Raw genomic sequence first — 24,084 nt, forward strand, 5'->3', positions numbered from 1 at the left:
TGTTACTGTGCCTCTCCCTTCATCCCCCCCCCCCCCAATTGGTCTGGCACCAATCTTCTTCCCTCCGCTCCCCCATAGTCTGGCATCTGTCTTCTTCCCTTCTAGTGTCTTCTCCCTACTCTGTCTTCCACATTTCCCTTCAGGGTCTGTTCCTCTCCACCCTTCTTCAATGTCTGTTCTATTCCTTTCCACCACTACCCTTCCCTCCCTCCTTCACCATCTGTTCCTTTCTACCACTCTTCAGCTCCTCTTGCACGACCTATCTATCTATCTACCTCCCTCCCTCTTACTTTCGTGGCACGTTACAATGTAATTTGTGCAAGCAGCTGGAGCCTGCGAGCTCAGTTCCCAAAAAATCTCGCTTCTGTGTTCCTATTTTCCCCATTTCTAATATCTCCCCCTATATATCTGGCATTGCCCCCTCCCCCTGTGTCCATATACCATCCCCATGGCATGTATGTCCCCTTTGTCTCTGTCCCTATGCCCCCATGCACATAATTTCTCCTTTGTTTCTGTTACCTTCCTGTGTCCAGATTTCCCCTCTCTTCCTCTTCCACACCAATGTGTCTCTTCACTTCAACCCCATCTAGCTTCTTTCCCTCTTTCTTCCCCCCCCCCAGCTTCCAGCATCTGGCTCACCTGCCTGTCCTCCCCTTTCTTTCCTGCTGTGGGTTTCTTTCTCTCCCTTTTCATCCCCTTGGCCCAGAATCTCTTTCCCTTTCACTCCCTCCTTCCTAGTGTGAGCCGGAAACACGGGCGATCGCGCGGTCCAGCAGCCCCCTCCCGCCCAATTGCAGCATTCCGTCAGCTCCCTCCCTCCACCTCACCTTAGATGCCGAGTTTGCCGGCTTTCTTTTTCGCCCAGCTGCACGCGTTCAAAAAGCCGTGCATGCGCGGCTGCTAAGTTGTTTAATCTTCTCCTCTTACGCAACCGGAAACAGGAAGTTGCAGCAGAGGAGAAGATTGAACAACTCAAGCAGCCGCGCGTGCGGCTGGGCGAAAAAGAAAGCCGGCAAACTCTGCATCAAAGGTGGAGGGAGGGAGGGAGGGAGGGAGGGAGATGGCGGAACGCTGCGATCGGGCAGGTAGGGGCTGCTGGACCGCGGAATCCTTGATAGCCTCACTGCAGAGACAAGTCCATTCACCGCTCCACAGGGCGGTGAATGGCCTTGTCCCCGCAGCAACCACTATTTTTTCTTTCAACGTTTCGGCGGGTTACCCGCGGCTACTCGCGGCTAGCCGTGGGTAACAACCACCGTGTCATTCTCTAATACCAAAGACTAAATGAGATGATACTTAAGGCAGAAGGCACAAAATGTGTATTTTATTTATTTCAAAAATTTATAACCCGCTGTGAGTGGGCCGAGCGGTCTTCTCCCATCACTTTACCAGCACCTGCAGTGCTCTGGGCCAGGTTTTCTAGCAACCCTATCTGTACTCACACACATATACACTTCTAGACACTCTTAGAAGGTATAATGAAACACTTACCGTATTTTTCGCTCCATAAGACGCACCTGACCATAAGATGCACCTTAGATTTAGTGTACAAAACCAGGAAAAAAACATTCTGAACCAAATTGTATACTAATATATACCAGGCTCTGTACCCAACCCCCCTTACTCCCTGCCAGGCTCTGCACCCTGTCCTCCCTCCCCATTACATCATTTTGCTAACTGAAATCTATTTAAAATACACATCTTCCAGTATCTTGCACAGGGCCCTGCAGCCAAACACTTCCACTGTGCACCAGCCCTATTAGCAGAAGGGAAGTGAGGCCAAGTAAGGTATACAATTTCCAAAGGCTGCAGCCAGCAGCAGTAACCTCTGGAGCCAGTAAAAGCATCGACGTTACCCTTTAATTTAAAAGTTAAAAACTTCAAAGCACTTTAATAAAACCTGTTATTTGACAGCCATCCTCCAGAATGTAGTGTTTCAGGTTCACTGCCATAACTCCTCCCAAGTCCACATAGTGCCACAGTACCATCACACAGCTGGTGGCTATTTCAAAATGTGCTAGTGGTGAGGGAGAAAGGCCCCTGTTCGGCCTGTGAAGTTCAGTTCTCCAGTCCCCTTTGCTGCTCATCTCAATTTGCAGTAACCAGGAATAAAGGTCAACAAATCACTCAATTGTTTTGCAGATTAGTTTTTCAGTTTCTCTGCATCAAAAGAGAGAAGATCACAGAGACATAAACCCCCACTCTGGTTTAAAGAGTTCACTGTCTGTATCTTTCAAAATAAGAAAGGAAGTGTGGGTGACACTCTCCTCACTTTCTGTTGTCATTATATGCCAACATGGAAAGGAGCTAGCCCTGGCCCACGACACCTCCTGAACTCGCCAACCACCGGCACATCAGGGCCAGCCGGCTTGCGACACCTCCCGAACTCACCGACCACCCACATATCAGCAGCGCACAAGCACACCATTGCGTGGGCACGCACCCCCTCCCGAACAGCTGCCGCCAGTTCTCACGAGACTGACAATAGCCATTCAGGAAATGGCGCGCGCCCATGCAGCAGTGCTAGTGCGCCGCCGGCCCCAACACATCGGCAATCAGCAGGCAGCTGTCCAACTCAGGCAGTGCTAAGGGCCCAGGCACCAGCACCGCTGGCCCCGGCATACTCAGCAGGCAGCCATCCAGTTTAAAGGTCTAATGTACCTGGGGCAATAGGGGGATTAAGTGACTTGCCCAGTGTCACAATGAGTAGTGAGGGTTTGAACCCACAACACCAATAAAAAGATTTTGTATTGGATCTGAAATTTGATAGGCAATTTCAATGGGACATGTCGTGTGGGGTGGAGAGGGGAACTCTAATGTATACACTGTATTCCAGAATGTGTGGTTTTGCCATACAGGTGTACCTGTTGTGCTTGTACCGCAGTGTTTAAATAAAGAGTTACAAAAAAAAAAAAAAAAAAGTTTTAGAAAAATACAAAATAGCATAAATGGATAACAGTACACCAGTAATATACAACACAATATACAACGTTAATAAACAATTGACAAATCGGAAAAACTCAATATACAGCTCTCGGAACCCTACCCTGTACCAAGATATCCACGGTTCAAATAGCAAACAATAATAACCCACCCCACACAGGTGCAGTATTGTGTTTAAAGAACTTGGGAGGATGAAATGGGATGTTGCGTTATTGCGAGAAACGCATCTAAAGGCAACGGGTAGTTACCCATAGTGCGGGGGGGGGGGCAAAAGAAGAGGGTAGCTATATTAGTTCAGAAAGGGGTGGGTTTGGTGATAAAGAATATAAAGATAGGGAGGGTTGCTGCCTTGCCATAAGGGGAATGCATTAAGGGACAGCCTTCACGACAGTTAACATTTATGGACCCAATTCTCATAAAGCACAGTTTTACACTTCACTTTCAAAACCACTTTTGAAGTTTATTAAGGGGATTCTTTTTGTGGGGAGTGATTTTAATATTATTCCTAGTGAAACCAGAAAAGTCACCAAGATAGTTATACAGGTAGATTTTACAAACAATTTGGGGAAATTTGTGGTAGTTTATTAGCAAGGGTGACCAAGGGGTGAGGGGGAGGGCTCTTTTCCTCTATCCATGGGGGAAGCCGGGATAACATTGCTGCAGAAGCCTGGTAAGGACCCTACCTGTTGTGGAGCCTATAGGCCTATTTCACTTCTCAATGTAGAAGCAAAAATTATAGCGAAGGCCTTGGCAGTGCGGCTAGCCAGAGTTTTGCTGGGACTTATTCATGTTGACCAATTGGGCTTTATCACTAGGAGACAATTTTGTGATAATGTGAGAAGAACTTTGCATTTGATGTGGAGAGCAAAAACAAGACAGGAAAAGACGGCCATTTTGGCCATTGATGCTGAAAAGGCCTTCGATAGGGTTCAATGGGCATTTTTGTGGGCTGTAATAAGACAAATGATCTTGGGAGAGAGGTACTGCTCCTGGATACAAGCTTTCTGTTGTTTCCCTAAGGCCTGCCTGAAGATCAATGGATCCTACACTGACTTCTTTGCAATCGGAACCTCTGGCGGATCATATTTGAGTGTATCTGGATCTGAAAGGGATAAAGGTGGAGAGCTATGAGCATAGCAGAGTGTTTTTCACTGATTACATATTGCTTTATATATCCAGAAGCCAATGTGTAATCTTCTTGACCAGATGGGTATTTTGAAGTCTTATGGAGAATTGGCGGGGTTCAAGGTCAACATGGATAAGTCTGAATTTATGGGATTAATGCTCACAGCCGAGGAGGAGAAGGGAATAGGAGAAACTTTCCATTTTCATATAGCAGGGCCTGTTATCAGATATTTGGGTATTTATCTACCCCAAAATTATGGTAAGATCTTTAAAATTTAATTATGGTAAGATTATTAAGCAGATACGTTTAGAATTGATACAGTGGAAGGGTCTATGGCTGTCTTGGTGAGGACACATAGTGGTGTTAAAAATGAATGTGCTCCCTCATCTTCTTTTCTTATTTCAGTCATTACCCATCTGGGTACCTAAGGGGGTTTTACAGGGATTACAGAGGGAATTCTCTTGGAAGGCACCCAGATTAGCAAAAAAAATTTATGGGTGCCTAGGGATCAGGGCAGTAGGGCAATTCCTAATTTAACCTGGTACTATCAGGCAGTGCAGCTCAGATTCGTATTGGATTGGTCAGATTTGCAACAGAATCTGGGGGCCCAATTGGAGAAATCTTTCATACAGAGTCACTCTTTAGAAAATTGGATATGGGCCTCTTACAGTTGTAGGGAGAGAATGCGGAAGATAGAGAACCCTTTTGTTCGACATTTAATTGGGATATGTTGTGCCTTGCAGCAGAAGTGGGGAAGGGGGGGATGGTATCCACGAAGGCAGCTGTTAGAGATGACCCAAAATTTGGGGTGGGGAAGGAAGGCGGGATGTTTGCTAGATGGGCGGAGAGGGGTCTGCGAGTGTTTCGGGATTTCTTGCAGGGAAAAGACATGATTCCTTTTTAAGATTTGCAAGCTAGATATCAACTCCCTGCAAGTGATTTCTTTGCATATATGCAGGTGAGACATTTTGACCATATGCAAGGTTGGATGGGAACCATGGGGGGAATCAAGGGAACATTTGGAGGAGTTATGGGTTTTATTGAGGAGGGTACCATGCCCTCTTTCTGTTACGTATACTTATTTGAGGGGTTGGGACAGGGTTTTTTGTTCAGAAGTAAATGGGAGATAGAGTTGGAAAGACCCTTTACTGATTCTCAGTGGAAATATCTTTGTCAAGAGATACAAAAAGTATCCTTTTGTGTGCTTATTCAAGAAAATGTATATAAAGTGTTATCCAGATGATATTATACTCTGGAAAGGTTACATCATATTTTTTCATCTGTATCTGATCTGTGCTGGAGGTGTGGGTCTCTGGTGGGCATATTCTAGCATATATGGTGGTCCTGTTCTTTGGCGTATTCTTTTTGGAAGACAGTGAGAGCATGTATGGAGCATATGGAGCAGTGGTTGAATTGTTCAGTGGCATTGGATCGGCCGGACTGTTTATTAGGTCTCAATTCTATCAAACTTTATTGGTGACAGAGACGTCTGCTGCGAACAGGTCGTTCCACCACGAGGTTTCTCATTGCCTCTAGATGGAAGAGCCCAGATGTTCCTGCTATGTAGGGTTGGCATACTTGAGTGAGCTATGTTTTACATATGGAGCAGGTGGTGCCCAAATGTCAAGGCCACTACGAACAACATCAAAGAGACAGGCTTGGATAGCAGTTTGAGTGACTGAGGTTGGGTTGGGCAGGAGGTATTAGATGGGGAGGAGACATTATGTTGGGACATTATATAGATGATGTTTTGTGGTTCATGAGTGACTCATTTGGAGTGGGGGGATGAGAGTGCTGGACAATGCATTATTTGCAGTGAGACTATTTTGTTATGTTGGTTCAGGGTTTATTTGTCTAATTTGTATTTATAATGCTGTCATGTGGAATGAGTTTTAGGTTTATGTTTGGTTTATTTCCTGGAGGATTCCTGTCTCTAGTATGATCGGCATTGTTCTTGCTGTGCAAATAATTGTCCATACGTTTATTTTCAATAAAAAATTTAATGATTTAAAAAAAAACAAACCCACACACAAATAAAATACATATCATCAAAATCATGACACAACACCAATATGCTCAAAAATTCTAGCTTTTTGACATTTTCTAAAGTTAAGTATAAGTCTGCGTGAACAGAAAGGCTTTAACCTGTTTTCTAAAGATCAGAAATAGATCTATTTCTCTGACATTACTAGGTGAAGCGTTCCAAAACATTGGTCCAGCAATCATAAACATTTTTTCCGTGTACCTGTCCAATTTGACTTCTCTAAAGGAAGATATATATAGTAATCCCTTGCAGATCTCATTCTATGTACTGGTCTGTATATATTCTGTATCATAGCTACTGAGTAGCCCTGAACTTTCTGTCCTTGGAATAAATGTTGTGCCTCTTATGTCTTTGTAGCAGACTCCAGCTTCCCAACAGATGTTAAACTTCCCAGATAAAGGCAAAGAGAAGCCGAATGACCTGCAAAATTTTGGTCTTCGGACGGACATGTATACCAAGAAGAATGCTCCCTCTAAGGTATGGAAACTGTTCTCTTGAGAAACTAAAATGCAAACCAATACCATGCATGTATCTCTTAGTAATGCTACATTCTTTCCCCCCTCTCCCCAGAGTAAAGCTGCAGCTAGTGCCACCCGGGAATGGACAGAGCAGGAGACCCTGCTGCTGCTGGAGGTAAGAAAGACCAATGAATATTGAAGAGAGAGATGACATGAGAAGGAAGGGAAACCAGTGGGTTGATGGAAGAGTAAATGGGAAAGGTGTGACAGGAGAAGGTCTAGGATGCTACAGAGGTTGTGAGACATAGCTGGGAAACCCTTGAATTCTCTTCATGGACAGTGAACATGGCACCATGTGAGTGAAACTCTGAGTAAACAAAGATTAGATACACAATCTGCATTAGACACCCCTTATGGTGTGAATAACACAAGGATGGACCTAGCAAAGCTTGAAGAATAGTCTGAAATTTGGCAGCTAAGATTTAATGCTAATAAATGTGAGGTCATGCATTTGGGCTGCAAAAACCAGAGGAAACGGTAGAGTTTACAACAACAACAATTTATTATTTCTATAGCGCTACCAGATGCATGCAAGAGACAGTCCCTACCCGATAATCGAGCCTACAATCTAATTATGACAGACACACAGGACAAAAGGGTGAATCTAAATACACTGCTCAGGTAGGGAATTAGAAGGGGAATGATGAGGCGGATGGGATGGGGGGGGACTATGGAGGGAATGACCAGCAGAACTGGGTGCTTTACAAGTTGGTTGGGTTAGGACCTAAACACAACTTCAAAAATGTGTGTGTGGTGGGGGGTGGTGAAGGACATTCATGCATGAAAGAGGAGCAGGACTTGGGTGTGATAGAATGTGATGACCTAAAGGTGGCCAAACAGGTTGAAAAGGTGACGGCAAAAGCTAGAAGGATGCTAGGGTGCATATGGAGAGGTATGGCCAGTAGGAAAAAGGAGGTATTGATGTCCCTGTATAAGACTCTGGTGAGACCTCATTTAGAATATTGTGTACAATTCTGAAGGCCGCACCTTTAAGAAGATATAAAAAGGATGGAGTTGGTCCAGAGGAAGGCTACTAAAATGGTCATAAGAACATAAGAATTGCCGCTGCTGGGTCAGATCAGTGGTCCATCGTGCCTAGCAGTCCGCTCCCACTGTGGTCCTTAGGTCAAAGACCAGTGCCCTAATTGAGTCTAGCCTTAACTGCATACGTTCTGGTTCAGCAGGAATTTGTCTAACTTTGTCTTGAATCCCTGGAGGGTGTTTTCCCCTATAAAAGCCTCCGGAAGAGTGTTGCAGATTTCTACCACTCTCTGGGTGAAGAAGAACTTCCTTACGTTTGTCCGGAATCTATTTCCTTTTAACTTTAGAGAGTGCTTTCTCGGTCTCTCTACCTTGGAGAGGGTAAACAACCTGTCTTTATCTGCTAAGTCTATTCCCTTCATTATCTTGAATGTTTCGATCATGTTCCCTCTCAGTCTCCTCTTTTCAAGGGAGAAGAGGCCCAGTTTCTCTAATCTCTCCCTGTACAGCAACTCCTCCAGCTCCTTAACCATTTTAGTCCCTCTTTTCTGGACCCTTTCGAGTAGCACTATGTCCTTCTTCATGTACGGCGACCAGTGCTGGACGCAGTATTCCAGGTGAGGGCAAACTATGGCTGGTACAGCGGCATGATAACCTTCTCCGATTTGTTTGTGATCCCCATCTTAATCATTCCTAGAATTCTGTTCGCCCTTTTCACTGCCGCCGCACATTGCATGGATGGCTTCATTGACTTGTCGACCAGTACTCCCAAGTCTTTTTTCTGGGAGTCTCTCCGAGTACTGCATTGGACATCATGTATTCGTGTATAAGATTTTTGTTACGAACATGCATCACCTTACACTTATCCACGTTAAACCTCATTTGCCATGTTGCAGCCCATTTCTCAAGCGTGTTTATGTCACGTTGCAGATCTTCACAGTCCTTCTGTGTCTTCACTACTTTGAATAACTTTGTATTGTTTGCAAATTTAATCACCTTGCTCGTCGTACCAATTTCCAGATCTTTTATAAATATGTTGAAGAGCACGGGCCCAAGCACTGAACCCTGCGGCACTCCACTTGTGACGCTTTTCCAGTCCAAGTATTGTCCATTTACCCCCCACTCTCTGTTTCCTATCCGCCAACCAGTTTTTAATCCACATGAGTATTTCACCCTTGATTCCATGGCTCGCAATTTTTCAAAGTAATCGTTTATGCAGGACCTTGTCGAACGCCTTCTAAAAATCTAGATCTAGATATACAGTGTCGACCGGTTCACCCTTGTCTATCTGCCTGTTTACTCCCTCGAAGAAGTGCAGTAAGTTTGTCAAGCAAGATCTTCCTTTGCTGAAGCCGTACTGGCTGGTCCTCATCAGATTGTGTCCATCAAGGTAATCAATGATGCGGTCCTTTATCAGCGCCTCTACTATTTTTCCCTGTACCGAAGTCAGATTCACCGGTCTGTAGTTTCCCGGATCTCCCCTCAAACCTTTCTTGACGGTCAGCGTAACATTCGCCACTTTCCAATCTTTCGGAATACTTCCTGATTTGATTGACAGATTGGCTATTAGCTGGAGCAGTTCAGCTATAACTCCTTTCAATTCCTTGATTACCCTCGGATGGTCAGTGGTCTTTGTCATAACACATACAGGGATAGACTTAAAGATCTTAGTATGGATACTTTGGAAGAGAGGTGTGACAGGGGAGATATAATAGTGACGCTTAATACCAATGTGGCATAAATGTGCATTAGGCAAATTTCTTTCATTTGAAAGGAAGCTCTGGGATGAGAGAGCATATTTCTATTTATTTATATACCACTTAAATCCTAAGTGATTTTACAACTGGGTACTTTATCATATTTCCCTATCTGTCCCGGTAGGCTCAAACTCTGTCTAGTGTATCTGGGGCAATGGGGGGATTAAATGACTTGCTCAGGGTCAGAGTGAGAAGTGAGGGATTTGAATCCATAACTTCAGAATGCAGAGGTGGTAGCTCTAACCACTGCGCCACACACGCTCAGGAATAATCCAAATACTGTAAATACTTTTTTACACAAAGGGTGATAGATGCATGGAATAGTCTTCCGGTAGAGGTGGTGGAGACAAAAACTGTGTCTGAATTCAAGAAAGCATGGGACATGCACATGGGATCTCTTAGGAAGAAATAGTGGATGCTGTGGATGGGCAGACTGGATGGGCCATTTGGCCTTTATCTGCCTTCACATTTCTAACTGAAGAGCACTTTGCCAAAAATCTCTTGGTCCATCAGCAGCAGTTTTGAGTAAAATAATAGTGGCTTTTGGACTGAGTGAGTTTTGCATAGAGTATTTAACACAAAGTCACTAAAATACCATGGACTTAGTGAGTTTTGGCACAGGAGTAAGCAATAGTAAATGAATCTTGCCTTGATGAACAAAATTAATCACATAATAGACTGAGTTTTGGAAAAGTGCTCTTAGATTAAAAAATTTTTGTAACCAAAAATCTTGAGTGACTATTTGAAGATATGTCTTTTTATTTTTAAATTGATGTCTTTATCGCTTTCTACTTACTGTCTGCATATTTTTTTTGTTTGTTGTAATTTGCCTAGAACTATATTTCTATTACTTCCCTTCCAGATTCCATATGCTAGGTGTTCAATCCCTACCTGCAGCCGGGTATTGAAGAAATCCACAACTTTTCTGAGCACATGCTCCGCCCCCTTAGCCTGATAGCTAGCAACATAGCTCAGTTTCAATTTCTGCAAAGCAGTCGGACAGAAGTCTTTAGAAGTCTTATTTTTTCGCTTCAAGTTCATTCCTCAGTGGCTTCAATGCCCTCCCCGATGGTCCACTGTTGGAGAAAGCAGCTTCACAGAGAAGCTGTGATAGATCTGTGAAGCCAGCCTGCTGTGTGTCACCCTTTCAAGTACTCGGGATCCAATCCCTTGGGAGTCTGCTGGCTGGTGACCCTGTCAAAGGTTTCTAGCGTAGGCTGTGTGCATCTGGACGGAAACCCACCTGGGTTTCAGGGCGTAGGCTGCCGTTCCCTGCCCCTGACTGCATGGCAGAGGATCCATGGGGACGGAGGTTGTAGTTGGTATCTGGCTGGCTGGCAGTCCAAAGATCTTCCATTCTATACATTTGGAGCTGTTGCAGAAAGTCCTTTTTCTCCACTGAGCTGCATTGAAATTCTGACAGGCTAAGGCACTCCAAAGTCTGTGAGTAACTCCATTATTTCCTATGGGAACTTCTAAGGTGGCTTGTGGAGTGCTTTAAAAGTCATTTTCACAGTTTCTATGGGTAGGGTTCAGGTCTCCAACCTCCCCAGATCCCAAATCACTATTTTTTATTTTCATTTTTTTATTGTTTTTGCTGTTTTTGGTGCGTATTTGTGACGGCGGCCATCTTGGATTTTAAAATTGATAATTTTTTCTAACTCATAACTCCCTCGATTTGTACAAAATAGTTTGGGATGGACTCCCCAGCCACTAATCTCCTATGTGCAGTGATTGCGCAATAGAAGTCATAGCTGCTGTCTCTCCAGGAGAGTTTCTGGTGTCAATGGATCTCAAAGAGGCTTACTTCCATATTCCAATCTACCTGAGCATCAAAGGTTTCTGCATTTCCATGTTCTGCATTTCCATGTTCTGCAACAGCATTTCTAGTTCACTGCTGTCCCCTTTGGCCTTACAAGGGCACCCCCACACTTTCGCCAAGGGTGTAGCAGCCTTTCTCCGCTGGCAGGGGATCCAGTTTCATCCTTCCCTGGATGACTGGTTGATTCAAGTTCCGTCTTGTTCAGCGTGCAGAAGTGCGGTGGAGATGGTTGTGTCTCAGTTACAGGCGTTGGGGTGGATTGTCTACTTCAAGAAGAGCGCCTTTTTGCCCTCCCTTGAAGTCTCTGGGGATTCTGTTCGATACCCAGAGAGGTCGAGTATTTTTTCTCGAGGCATGCAGACAATCTTCAACAGCAGATCAGATCTCTTCTGGACTGACTGGCTCCCACAGCCTGGCTGTATCTTCAGGTTCTGGAATCCATGACAGCCTCTTTAGAAATGATTCCCTGGGGCTGAGCTCACATGTGCCTTTTACAGGAGTCTCTTCTCTCTCGGTGGTCACCACAGCATCATTCCCTTCAGATGCTGCTCCCCTGGATGGATCAGGCCGGCAGTAGCCTGAGCTGGTGGCTCCGGGAGAGGCTCTCCATCAGGACAGGCTTCTTCGGATTTCAGAGTGGATGATTGTTATGACAAATGCCAACTTGTCGGGGTGGGATGCTCACTTCAGTGTACGATCCATTCAGAGACAGTGGACTCCTCATCAGAAACATTGGTCAATCAATTGTCTGGAGCTTCGAGCAATTCGAATGATGCTCCTCACCCTCCAGCCCCTTCTAGAAGGAAAGGCAGTTTGAATCTTCTCCGACAATGTCACGGTGGTGGCTTACATAAATCGTCAGGGGTCACGAGAGGCGCTCCCTTGGGCCAGGAAGCTTGCTTGCTGTTTCATTGGGTAGAAGCTCATCTTCTGTTGCTTTCAGTGGCCCATGTGGCCAGTGTCGGCAACATTCAGGTAGATTTCCTCAGCTTACAGATTCTGGACCCAGGAGAATGGTCCCTGTCATGGAACGCATTCAGTCTGATTGTTCAGGGCTGGGGTCAACCTCAGCTAGACTTGATGGCTTCAGCAGACAATTCGAAGGCCAGGCGCTTTTTCAGTCAAAGAACACAGCACAGAAGTCTAGGGCTAGACCAGGGGTGGGCAACGAGGGCCGCAATCCAGTTGGGTATTTAGGATATCCATAATGAATATGCATGAGGTCCATTTGCATACAATTGAGGCAGTGCAAGCAAATAGATCTCATTCATATTCATTGGGGAAATCCTGAAAACCCGACTGGATTAGAGAATATAGCCGTGGAACAGGGAAAAAAATTGGAATCTTTAGGAACACAAAACAGCTCCTGATGAGAGAAAATGGCAGCATTAATTTTAAATTGGAAATATTAGAAAATACAACAAGAAAACAGAATTTAAGATTGATCAATTTTCCTAAATCATTTACTATCTCAGCTGTGGATATGTTTAAAACAGTGGTCTCAAACTCAAATCCTTAGTGGGGCCACATTTTGGATTTGTAGGTACTTGGAGGGCCGCAGAAAAAAATAGTTAATGTCTTATTAAAGAAATGACAACTTTGCATGATGTAAAACTCTTTATATTTTATAAATCTTTCCTTTAACAGTTAAAGGAAAGATTTATAAACTATAAAGAGTTTTACCTTATGCAAAATTGTCATTAACTATTTTTTCTGTGGCCTGCCAAATACCCTATTTTTTCTGCAATCCTCACATTTAAAGTTTAATATCTTTCCTTTCTCAAAACTGACACATTTCAATCACTATATTGAAAATAAAATCATTTTACCTACCTTTGTTGGCTGGTGACTTTATTTTTCTGTGCTTTTAACTGTTTCCAGGGCCTTCTTGTCCTTTGACTGTTTTTCTCTCCGTCTTCACTTTCTGCCTTGCATCCATCTTTGGCATTAACTTAATATTCAATTTTTCTGCTTTCTATTCAAAATCTACATTTCCATGTCGTCCCTTCCCTTCTATCTCTCTTCTTCTGTCCCTATTTCCATGGTCTGACATCTCTTTTTTTCCTTTCTCTCCCTCCCTCCTCCCTTCCTTCCTTTTCCCTGGTCTGGCATCTGTCTCCTTCCATCCCCCAACTTTTTATTTCTTTCACCCTGCTCCCTTCTTTCTTTCTCTCTCTCTCTCTCTCTCCGTGCCCCCTTTCTTTCTTTTTTTCTTTCTCCATGCCCGGCCTTTCTTTCTGTCTTTCTCTCTCCATGCTCCTTTATGTCTGTGTCCCATCTCCCTTCTTTCTTTCTGTCTCCCTGTCCCCCCCTTTCTTTCTTTATTTCTCCCTGCCCTCCCCCAAGCCACCACCATTGGGGAACAGGCCAGCGCCGAGGTCTTAGCTCTCCCTGCTTATCTTCCCCAGCGCGGGGCCGACCAATTCTCACCACCCGACGTCAATTCTAACATCAGAGAGGAAGTTCCGGGTCAGCCAGGCAGCGATTGGATTGCCCGGAACTTCCTCCCCAATGTTAGAATTGACGTCGGGTGGCGAGAATTGGTCAGCTCCGAGCTGGGGAAGATAAGCAGGGAGAGCTAAGACCTCGGCGCTGGCCTGTTCCCCGATTGCGGTGGCTTGAGGGAGGGCAGTGAGAAGGGAAGGGAAGCAGATTGGGGACCCCTGCTTTAGGCGAGCCGCAGTCTGTACGCGATTGTCCTCTCCACAATCGGAAAACTTGTGAAATGGAGAGGACAGATTGCAGGCCGCAAAATAGTCCCTGGGGGGGCCGCGTGTTTGAGACCACGGTTTAAAAGGTATCTTCTGGAGATTCTGAAGGTCCCATAAAATTCTTTTCCGCCTATTACCAGGGCCGGATTAACCACTAGGCCAAGTAGGCACGTGCCTAGGGCCCAAAATGGTTAGGGGGCCCACTGAAGGAGACCACTCAAAAAAAAAAATTTCAGACAGCGATAGCCTGGCCCTCCTGCAGTGATCGGCAACACCGCCCCCCCCTCAATCGGCAAAACAGGGCCGGCAACTGCTTTCTCCAGCTGCTGCCGAAGCCTGTAAATAACTTTAACACATGCCGCGGGCTCTAACAGTGTGCGTGATGCTACCGGTTCCCTCCTCCTCCTCCTCCATCAACCAAATGGGAAGTTACGTCATGAGGGGGGAGGAAGGAGGAAGGAAGCCGTCGGCAGCACGCGCACTGTTAGAGCCCCGCGGCATGTGTTAAAGTTATTTGCAGGCTTCGGCAGCGGCGGGAGAAAGCAGTCGCCAGCCTTGTTTTGCCGATCGAGGGGGGGCCCTGTTTCGCCGATTGAGGGGGGCGGGGGGCCCTGTTTCGCCAATCGAGGGGGGGTCCCAGTGTTGCCGATCGCTGTAGGGGGGGGGGGGCTTCAGCAGAGGCAAGAAAAAGCAGTAAATATGTGGGGAGGGGAAAAGGGAAGGGCAGTAGAAATGCATTATGTTGGAACAGGGAATGAGAGGGAGGGAGAGAAGGGGAAATGTTGGACAAGGGCAGGGGGGTGCTAGATCATAGGATGACGGGGGAGAGAACAACAGGAAAGAGAGTGGAAGCAATCTTTGACCCTGAGGGGGAGGGAAGAGAGAGGTGGTGAGATGATTGATCATGGGGAGAGGGACAGAAGGGAATAGAGATGGGATAGGAAGATAATGAAGGAAAAAGGACAGGTTGATGTCAGGAGAGGAGATTCTGGGCTACAAGAATGGAGGAAGTGGATATGCTGGAAATTGTGAAATTGTGGGACCGACCAAGGGACAGGGGTGGCAAGGACATGAATGAGAGGAAGATAACCTCTAGCTCCTCACCGCTGCTGCTTTCCCACATGCGCCTGACGCTGATGGCACAAGTTCTTCCCACTTCCATCATCTGCCCTCTTCTCTCCCTCCCTCTATCCCAGGCAATTCACTGAGGGGGGCAGGATAACTGATGGAATTGCCTGGGGTGGAGAAAGAGAGAGAAGGGGGCAGATGATAGAAGCAGGGAGAACTTGTGCCGTCAGCTTCAGGCGCAAATGGGAAAGCAGCAGCGGTGAGGAGGTGAGAGACCCTCACCTCCTCACCACTGCTGCTGCTTTCCCACATGCTGAATGGGGAGAAGAAGATAGAGTTAGTGAGATAGAGGAGGGATGAAGGAAAGGGGTGGCAAGCTGTGAGCAGATACAGTGAAAAGGGAAACTGAGGACTGAATAGTAAGAAAGAATTTAATTTAGATGGAGGCAGGAAATAGAGAAGGAAGAACAGAGAAGAGAGAAGAGAATTTCCAGAAACGGGGGGAGACAGATATCAGTTCTGAGTTGAGGAAATGAGAATAGAGAGACACTAAAAACCACAGGGAGGAGAGATGGAATGAGAGATATGCCAGACCATGGGGGGAACAGAGGGAAGATGATGGATGCTAGACCAAAGAGGGGCGGGGGGAGCAGAAGGAGAGATGGCAGAGGGAGGAAGAGATTTTCTGGAAAGGGCAGACACTGGATAGAAGGAAGCGAATGACAAGAAGATGAGGAAAGCAGAAACCACATGATAGAGGTAGAAAAAAAAGTCTATTTTTTATTTTATTGCTTTAGGATAAAGTAGAATTTTAGCTGTATTGATAAATGTTTAGAAATAGAACTGGTGATCCTTTTATTGGACTAATTTTAATATATTTTTGGCTAACTTTCAGAGACCAAATTCTCCTTCCTCAGGTCAGGATAGGATACTGTAACAGTAGTATACTTTACTGACCTAAGGAAAGAGGGTTTGACCTCTGAAATCTAATTAAAAAATGTATTAGTCCAATAAAATGGTATCTTATTTTCCATTTTTGTTTTATTTTTATTTGTTAATTTGTAAAGTAATTTGTTATTTCTCTTTTTTTTCAAATTTACATCTGCTATATTTATATTTTGTTCAGTTTTGGAGGATATGCACCACTGTTTCTTCACCCCTAAACTGTACCGTTCCTTCAGTTTATAACACAAGGCAGCATGCTGAATGCTTTGCACTGCTCCAAAGGTCACAGAATTCCTATGATCATCAGAACAACACAGAACATTCAGCTCGCCAGCTAGTGCTAAAAACCTCGTCCGTGCTTTTGTAAAAAGGGAGTAGGGAATTTAGTTTGTGATTATTTATTCCATACTGGGTGAGGGTGGTTCTGTATCCTGTGTGTATGAAAGACATGGTTTTCTGTTAGCATTGACCAGCCTTGTTTGGCGAAATACATCAGGCATGGTTCCTGGGAGCACCTTGAATATACCTGATTTGAATCTCCTTATTGGCTGCCGATCTTCTTTTGTTCCACATTGGATTCTTTGGTGGACTGCTTGCCTTGTTGTTTTGTTACAAATTAACATACATGGATGGAACATACTAGAGTAGTTACCCATATGTATGTATTTTTATACATACATATGGGTTACAGTTGGACGACATAGAGTGAGGCAGTTGAGAGGAGTTGCAAACTTGGTTTTTAATATAGACTTATGTTTCGGATAGTATTACTGCTTTACAATGCATTTGAACACTTTTATATATGTATGGAAAGGGTTTAGAGTTAAGTCCTGGGCAAGTAGGTGGGAAGGGAAGGAAGGTGGGTTTTGTTCAGAGATGTTTGGGGGTTGCATAGTATGCTAATCTTTGTTTTGAATTTAAAAAAAAACAAAAAAAGAAATACAAGTGGAAATAAAGAAGTAAATAAGAAAACAGATAAATGGGGGCGGGACAGGGGCGGGGCATGGGTAGGGTGGAGCAAGGCATGGGCGTGGCAGGGCTGGGGGGGGGCAGTGTACTTGGGTGCCTAGGGGCCCTCGAAGAATTAATCCTGCCCTGCCTATTACAAAGATTTATTATATTTCCTTGGGAAAGAAGAAGACTTTGGAAGAACAACAGGAACCAGCAACTTATTGGATTTAACAAATTTATTAGAGTTATCAGGAATAGATCAACTCACTGTAGCTACACTTTTTGTCCAGTTAGCATTAGACTCAGAGAGAGATTGGCTTCTAAAGATGTTCTTTAAACATAAAGATGTACTCTTTGAATCAAAAAATTAGAATGTACCCAGACGTATCTAGAACAACACAAAAAAGGAGAAAACAGATTTTGCTTTTGAGACCCCAGGTCTTAAAACTGGGAGCTACTTTTGTATTAAGGTATCCTTGTAAATGTTTGATTAACTATAATGGAGCTAGGTATATTTTCTTTGACTCATCACAATTATCTAGATTTATTGTTGAGAAAGGTGTGGTAACAGCAATAGACAAGAATAAGCTCGTAATTAATTTTAGGCCCACTTCAGGATGTCCACTAGGTTTCCTATGGATTTTTCTCAATGTCTCTCCGATTTATTTCTAAATCTCCTCCTTCAATTATGTTTAGATTTCTATATTATATCTTTTTCCTACTTATATTTCCATGGAAACTGTTGATTTCATGATGACTTTTGTTATTATAGAAATATATGAAACTTAATAAAGAATTATTGACATAAAAACCTGACTGGATTCTGGCCCTCGTTGCTCACCTCTTGGAGCATGCCCTGGCTGGTTCACTAGCTCCTGTATGTGTTCCCTTTGTGGCCTCTGGTTGGTCGGGTTATCCGCCGGATAGCGACACATCCGTCCTGGAGATTCTGGTGGCTCCATATTGGCCTCATCGCTTGTGGTATGTGGATCTCATACATCTTTAGCAGGATGAGAAGCTCCAGCTCCCTGTTCGTTATCTTCTTAGTCAGAGTCCAGTGCCCATGGAGAACCCACGGCACTTTGGTCTTACAGCATGACTCTTGATTGCTCAGCCTTGCTGAAGCACGGGTATTCAGAGATAGTTATCTCAACTCTTTTGCGCTCAAAGAAACCCTCTATTGTGGCTTCTTATGCCAAAGCTTTCCAACAGTGGTGTGCTAGGTATCAGGTGGAGCCTGAAAAAACTCCCATTTCAGTAGTCCTAGCTTTCCTTCAGGACGGTTTAGACAAATGTCTGGCAGTGGCCTCCCTGAAAGTTCAGGTTGCTGGCCTTTCGTGTTTACAAGCGTGCAACGACACTAGTTTGTTTACTGCTCATCCAGATGTGATCAGGTTTATGACGGGGACGCTTTGTCTGCGGCGTCCCTTGCATATTCCGTTCCCTTTGTGTGGAATCTTAACATCATTTTACAGAGCCTTAATGAGGCCCCTTTTTGAACCCCTAAAGGATTCTTCTCTTCTGGACTTAACGATCAAGACTGTTCTTCTGGTCGCCATTGTCTCAGCACGGTGTATTTCGGAGCTTAAGGCTCTTTCATGCAGGAAACCCTTTCTTCAGATTACGGATTTGGGTGTTTTTCCTCCATACTGTTCCTTCTTTGTTGCTGAAAGTGGTCTTGGCTTTTCATTCGACTGGTTCGGAATGCAAAGATCAGCTCTAATGCAAATTAGATGTCCATAGGATCTTGCTCCGCTATTTGGAGAGGCCTAATGAGTTCTGGCTGCCTGATCACCTTTTTGTTCTAACTGCTGCGCCTCGCCGTGGCAGGCCGGCATTCAAGTCCTTGATCGCTCGATGGATTTGGATGTCCATTTGCGCGACTTACATTGCCCGTGGCAAGCAGCCGCCGATTTCGCTTAAAGCAGACTTGACGAGAGGTGTGGCTGCGTCGTGGGCAGAATCCTGCGCGATTCATCCTGATGGAATTTGCAGGGTGGCTACTTGGTCTTCTCTTCATACCTTTTCCCGGTTTTACTGAGTAGATGTGGCAGCGCATTCTGATGCTGTTTTCGAGACCTTAGTTTTGAGGGCAGGCTCTTCTGTCCTTCCCTAGCTACCGTTGTTTTGGTACGTCACCTAGCATATGGAATCTGGAAGGGATGTAACAGAATGGAAGATTAGGTTTATACCTTTGATAATCTTCTTTCTTTTAGTCCCTGGAGGATTCCGTACGATCCGCCCTCTCTGTATACATTAAGTTGTTTGGAGTAGCCTGCTCTTTTCTGCCTCGGTTACTCTCCTTACAGGCTTAAAGATTTTCCAGCCTGTGACCAGATCCTGTGGGGAGTTTCTGTGAGTATGCATGTTACCGAAGACCTTTCGTAGAGTACTCGTTGCACACAGCAGGTTAGTTCTGCATTGTTCCTAAGTGTTTTGTCTGAATTGGTCTTTGAGCCTGTTTATTTCTTGTTTTTTTGGTTGGGTTTTGGTTTTTTTTTTTTAATCATTTTTATTATTGAGGTCAACCAGAGAAACAAGTGGAATGCAGTAGGATCAGATGTTAACAGATGCATCTGTGAACAGTGCAATACAATCATCAACAGCAGAGAACATAGTAATAATAATATAAAGACCACATTGTGAACAGGAAGAAGGAAACAATGAGAGGCAGAAAACTCCAAACCGCTCTCTCAAGACACACCAACCGCTAAAACATCCCAGTTCCCCCACTTGACCCCTATTTATTTCTTGTTGATATTTTGCAGAGCTGCCACCTCATGAATTCCTTGTATTGATGGGGATTCTCCCCTGTACCCTCTTGTCATGGATTTGTTCAGGTATGTTGCTTGGCTTTGGGACTAAACTGAGATATGCTGCCAGCTATCAGGCTAAGGGGGCAGAGCATGTGCTCAGAAAAATTGTGGATGTCTACAACACCCGGCTGCGATTAGGGATTGAACACCTAGTGTATGGAATCCTCCAGGGACTAACAGAAAGAAGATTATCGAAGTTATAAACCTAATCTTCCATTGGTTAAGCAGAATATAAGTGTCAAGTTAAAATTAAATTAATATGAAATATTCAGTACAAATAGTAAAGGCATTACCTGTCATGGGGAAATTTGTCACATTAGCTGAAAGAAAGAGAAGGAATTGAATTCTGGAGTAGAGAATGACACGGGGACACATTTTTCCCCATTCCCACAGGAACTTATTTTCCCGTCCCATCCCGGTGAGTTCTTTTCCTGTCCCTGCCCCGTTCCTGTAAGCTCTGTCCTCGTATGCACAAGCCTCAAACACTTTAAAGTCATGAGTGTTCAAGACTTGTGCGGTTAAGGCAGAGCTTACAGGAATGGGACAGGGGCAGCGACAAAACTCACAGGGAAAGGACAGAGAAATTGAGTTCCTGCGGGGACGGTAACAAATTTTTCCCCATTTTATTCTCTACTAGTGTTTAAGCCCGTTACATTAACGGGTGCTAGAATAGATGTCTGTCTGTCTTTCTCCTGCCCCCCTGTCTCTCTCCCTGCCCCGTCTATCTTTTTTCTTTCTGTCTCTCTCCCTGCCCTGTCTATCTTTCTTTCTTTCTTTCTAACTTTCTTTCTCCCTCCCGCTGTCTATCTTTCTTTATTTCTTTCTATCTTTTTTTCTCCCTCCCGCTGTCTATCTTTCTTTATTTCTTTCTATCTTTTTTTCTCCCTCCCGCTGTCTATCTTTCTTTATTTCTTTCTATCTTTCTTTCTCCCTCCCGCTGTCTATCTTTCTTTATTGCTTTCTATCTTTTTTTCTCCCTCCCGCTGTCTATCTTTCTTTATTTCTTTCTATCTTTCTTTCTCCCTCCCGCTGTCTATCTTTCTTTATTTCTTTCTATCTTTCTTTTTCCCTCCCACTGTCTATCTTTCTTTATTTCTTTCTATCTTTTTTTCTCCCTCCCGCTGTCTATTTTTCTTTATTTCTTTCTATCTTTCTTTCTCCCTCCCGCTGTCTATCTTTCTTTATTTCTTTCTATCTTTTTTTCTTTCTGTCGCTCTCCCTGCCCAGACCCTCACTGAAGCCGCCTTCCAGCGGTGCCAGCTAAGGGATCCCTTGCCCTTTCCTCAATCCAGCTGATGTCAGTTGCCCGCACACTCCTGGCGGGGGAGGGGAGGGGTTCCTTTAGCTCTCGTTCGCTGAGGTGGTGGTGGGCCACCCCATCCATGCACTCTCTCTCTCCTACCTGCACTCCAAATGCCTGCTTCTCTCACCAGCCCAAAGCCTCTCTCTCTAGTGGCTATCCCATGTCTCTCTTCTCCTCACCAACCCAGGCCCCAACTCCCAATCTGGCATCTCTTTCCGCCCCCCACCCAACTATCGTTCTCCTCCTTGTCCTCCACCCTCATCTCATGATTGATTCCCTTGCTCCTGCCCCCAGCTGACTTTCTAACCTGCCGTTTCCTTCTTCGGACAGATGGGAATGATCTCCCTCTCCCCCCTTGCTCCAGGGGAGTTTACTTTGGGGAGGGTCATAGTCGCGGGCATCGGGAGTTTTGGTTGTTGCAAGATCCCCTTTCCCCCTACATGCCAGCGATTGTTGGTTTTTTTTTTGTTTTTTTTCGGCAGACAGAGAGAGGGCGGGTGGGGGGGAGTGGCTGCCGTGGTAATCTGGCCGACTCCCTTGCCGGAGTTGTTTTTCAGTTTAAAGGTGCTGCGGCGGCTCCTCTAACGATCCCCGCCTGTAGGCGGGGATCGTAAGAGGAGCCACCGCCACGTCTTTCAACTAAAAAATACAATACGGCAAGGCGAGCAGGGAGCAGGCCAGACCGAAAAACAGGACGAAAAACAGAACCCTAAGCACGCATGCGCACTCCTACCTGCGGGTCCTAACAGCTCACGGAAAACCGGCGCACGCAGTGGGAGTGCGCATGCACGGCTTAGGGTTTTATTATATTAGATTCTGGAATGCAGGTAGAACCAGCAAGTTCTGGGTAAGTGTGCTGATGGGGTTCATCCTCTGGGGATGCAGGAAAAGATAACAAAATTTTATAGAAGTTTGAAGAAAGTGCTCTCAAACTGCATGATCCTGCTTTCCTCCAAGTAGCTTTTGTAGCATTACAGAAACACAAGCAGTACCACTTAAATCCCTAAAAGTGAAGCCATTCTCTTTCCATTCCTGTAGGCACTGGAGATGTATAAAGATGACTGGAACAAGGTATCGGAGCATGTGGGCAGCAGAACTCAGGACGAATGCATTCTCCACTTTTTGCGCCTGCCCATTGAGGACCCCTATCTGGAGAACTCTGAGGCCTCACTGGGACCACTGGCTTACCAGCCCATCCCCTTCAGTCAATCTGGCAACCCCGTTATGAGCACAGTTGCCTTTCTGGCTTCAGTTGTAGACCCAAGGGTGGCATCTGCAGCAGCCAAATCAGCTCTAGGTATCTGGGCAAAGACATGGCAGAGTGTGGGCAGTGGCACGAGTTCTGCTGGATGTATAATGTGTGGTGTATGCATATTGTGTTTAACAGCATTGAATGTGGAAAATGGGTGTTTATATCACTTTGTGGAGTGTAGTTGATAACATGGAATATGCAGGAAGCTGCCATATGGCCAGCACTGGGGGTTCTGGTAAGACACATTGGGGTTTATAGTGCTAGGATCTATATTTGTTGTATACAACATGTTTTTCCTTTCCTTTGCCTTGTTAGATAGAGGATGCTGTGTTTTCTATAAACATGTTAGCAGCTGAACTTAGGCAGATAGGTGTACCTAGCCTGGAGGTCTGGATGTTGGTCTTGCGTATCCTTGATGTGTCCATGTTGAGTGTTGTGTAAGATACCTTCATCTGGCAACCGAAAGGTCTAAATCCGTCAGATGGCATGCTGATGACAAATCCAAGGTATCCAATATCATTGACTCCTGCAGACGAGTTTTCTAAGATGAAGGAGGAAGTCCCCACAGCATTGGTGGAAGCCCATGTCAGAAAGGTAGAAGAGGCCGCCAAGGTCACCGGAAAAGCTGATCCTAGCTTTGGGCTGGAGAGCAGTGGAATCGCTGGAACCACATTGGATGAACCAGCGGAAAGAATAGGTGAGCACAGAGGTGGGGGAGAAAAAATTAAAGAGTAGATAAAAAAAGAATAAAAGAAAGAGAGAGATGACAACTGAAGGAGGGAGAAGGTAATAGGAAGAAACAGGCAGGGGAAGATGTGGCCAGCACAGTCCAAAAGGAGAGAGTGCAGAATATACAGATTTCATGTGCACTTTTTTTGCTATGTATTATGTTTTCTTGCTTCTTTTTTCCCTAGAAGATGGTAGCAGTGATGAGAGTCAAACAGAGACACAAGCCATGGAAGAGAAGAGAGAGGCAAAGGTATTTCATTGTGCTCAGTTAGTCCTGGCCCTCTCGCCCTGCTTTTCTCTTTCCACCTAGGCTCTTGCACCACTTCCCTTCCTCCCTTCCAACCCAAATGCTTATGGTCCACAGTTGCTCCTTCCTCCAATGCTCAGCTCTCCCGTACCATGCATAATGTAACTCTCCCTTAGACATGTAGTGGCCAACAGTTTATGGTTTACTATTAAACAGGAGCCAACGAGAGATGGTGATGAAGAGGAAGGAAAAGAAAAACTAAATGAAACTGCTAAGAAAGAAGAGGAGAAAGGAAAAGAAGGGGAGCCAAAAAGAGAGCTGGAGAAGAGTGATATGGATATAGGTATAGAGAACTCTGAAAAGATATTCCAGACACGTGTTGGAGAGGGTACATGCTTAAAGCTGTTTTCAAACGTATCGCATAGTGGGAGGGTGATAATTTTCCAAAAGTTTTGTATCGTAATATCACAGGAACAAATTCACCATGTATCTGCCTCTTATTGCTCTTTGGTTGCAGCTTAGTGTCTAATAGTATTGCTTTGGGTAAAAAAAAACACAATAATCTTTAGTTTGTCTGATAATGAATATGTCCTCCGTTGTATTCAAAAAGATGGATTGTCTGTTGTCATCTCTCTCTCTCGCTCTGTCTTTTGCTTTGATAGCTTTTAAACTGTATTTTCCTTTCATCCAGCTAAGCTCTAACCAACGTTCAAACCAACGTGTTATATCCCCCAACCAGCAGATGGGGGTAGAAACTAGTGCTGCCCGATTTGCGATTCGAATCGATTCACCGATTCACTTTGGGTGAATCGATTCGAATCGGTTTGTTATTGAAGAAAATCGGACTTACCAATTCGTTGGCCCCTTTGCT

The 24,084-nt window shown here is 44.9% G+C and overlaps 1 protein-coding gene across 5 annotated transcripts in view; it reads left to right on the top strand.

Moving 5' to 3' along the window:
* Window positions 1-24,084, top strand: part of SMARCC2 (SWI/SNF related, matrix associated, actin dependent regulator of chromatin subfamily c member 2) — a 151,407-nt gene that overhangs the window by 94,700 nt on the left and 32,623 nt on the right. For 3 of the 5 annotated variants that reach the window (XM_033936942.1, XM_033936945.1, XM_033936947.1), the window contains exons 18-23: window positions 6,471-6,590; window positions 6,684-6,746; window positions 22,024-22,282; window positions 22,770-22,934; window positions 23,152-23,216; window positions 23,430-23,556. In XM_033936942.1, the coding sequence (XP_033792833.1) occupies window positions 6,471-6,590; window positions 6,684-6,746; window positions 22,024-22,282; window positions 22,770-22,934; window positions 23,152-23,216; window positions 23,430-23,556 (799 nt within the window). The remainder of the gene's footprint in view (window positions 1-6,470; window positions 6,591-6,683; window positions 6,747-22,023; window positions 22,283-22,769; window positions 22,935-23,151; window positions 23,217-23,429; window positions 23,557-24,084) is intronic. The other 2 variants (XM_033936944.1, XM_033936943.1) reach the window with 2 other exon arrangements.

Source organism: Geotrypetes seraphini, chromosome 3 (assembly GCF_902459505.1).
Source record: "Geotrypetes seraphini chromosome 3, aGeoSer1.1, whole genome shotgun sequence".
In the NCBI taxonomy this organism is placed as follows: Eukaryota; Metazoa; Chordata; class Amphibia; order Gymnophiona; family Dermophiidae; genus Geotrypetes; species Geotrypetes seraphini.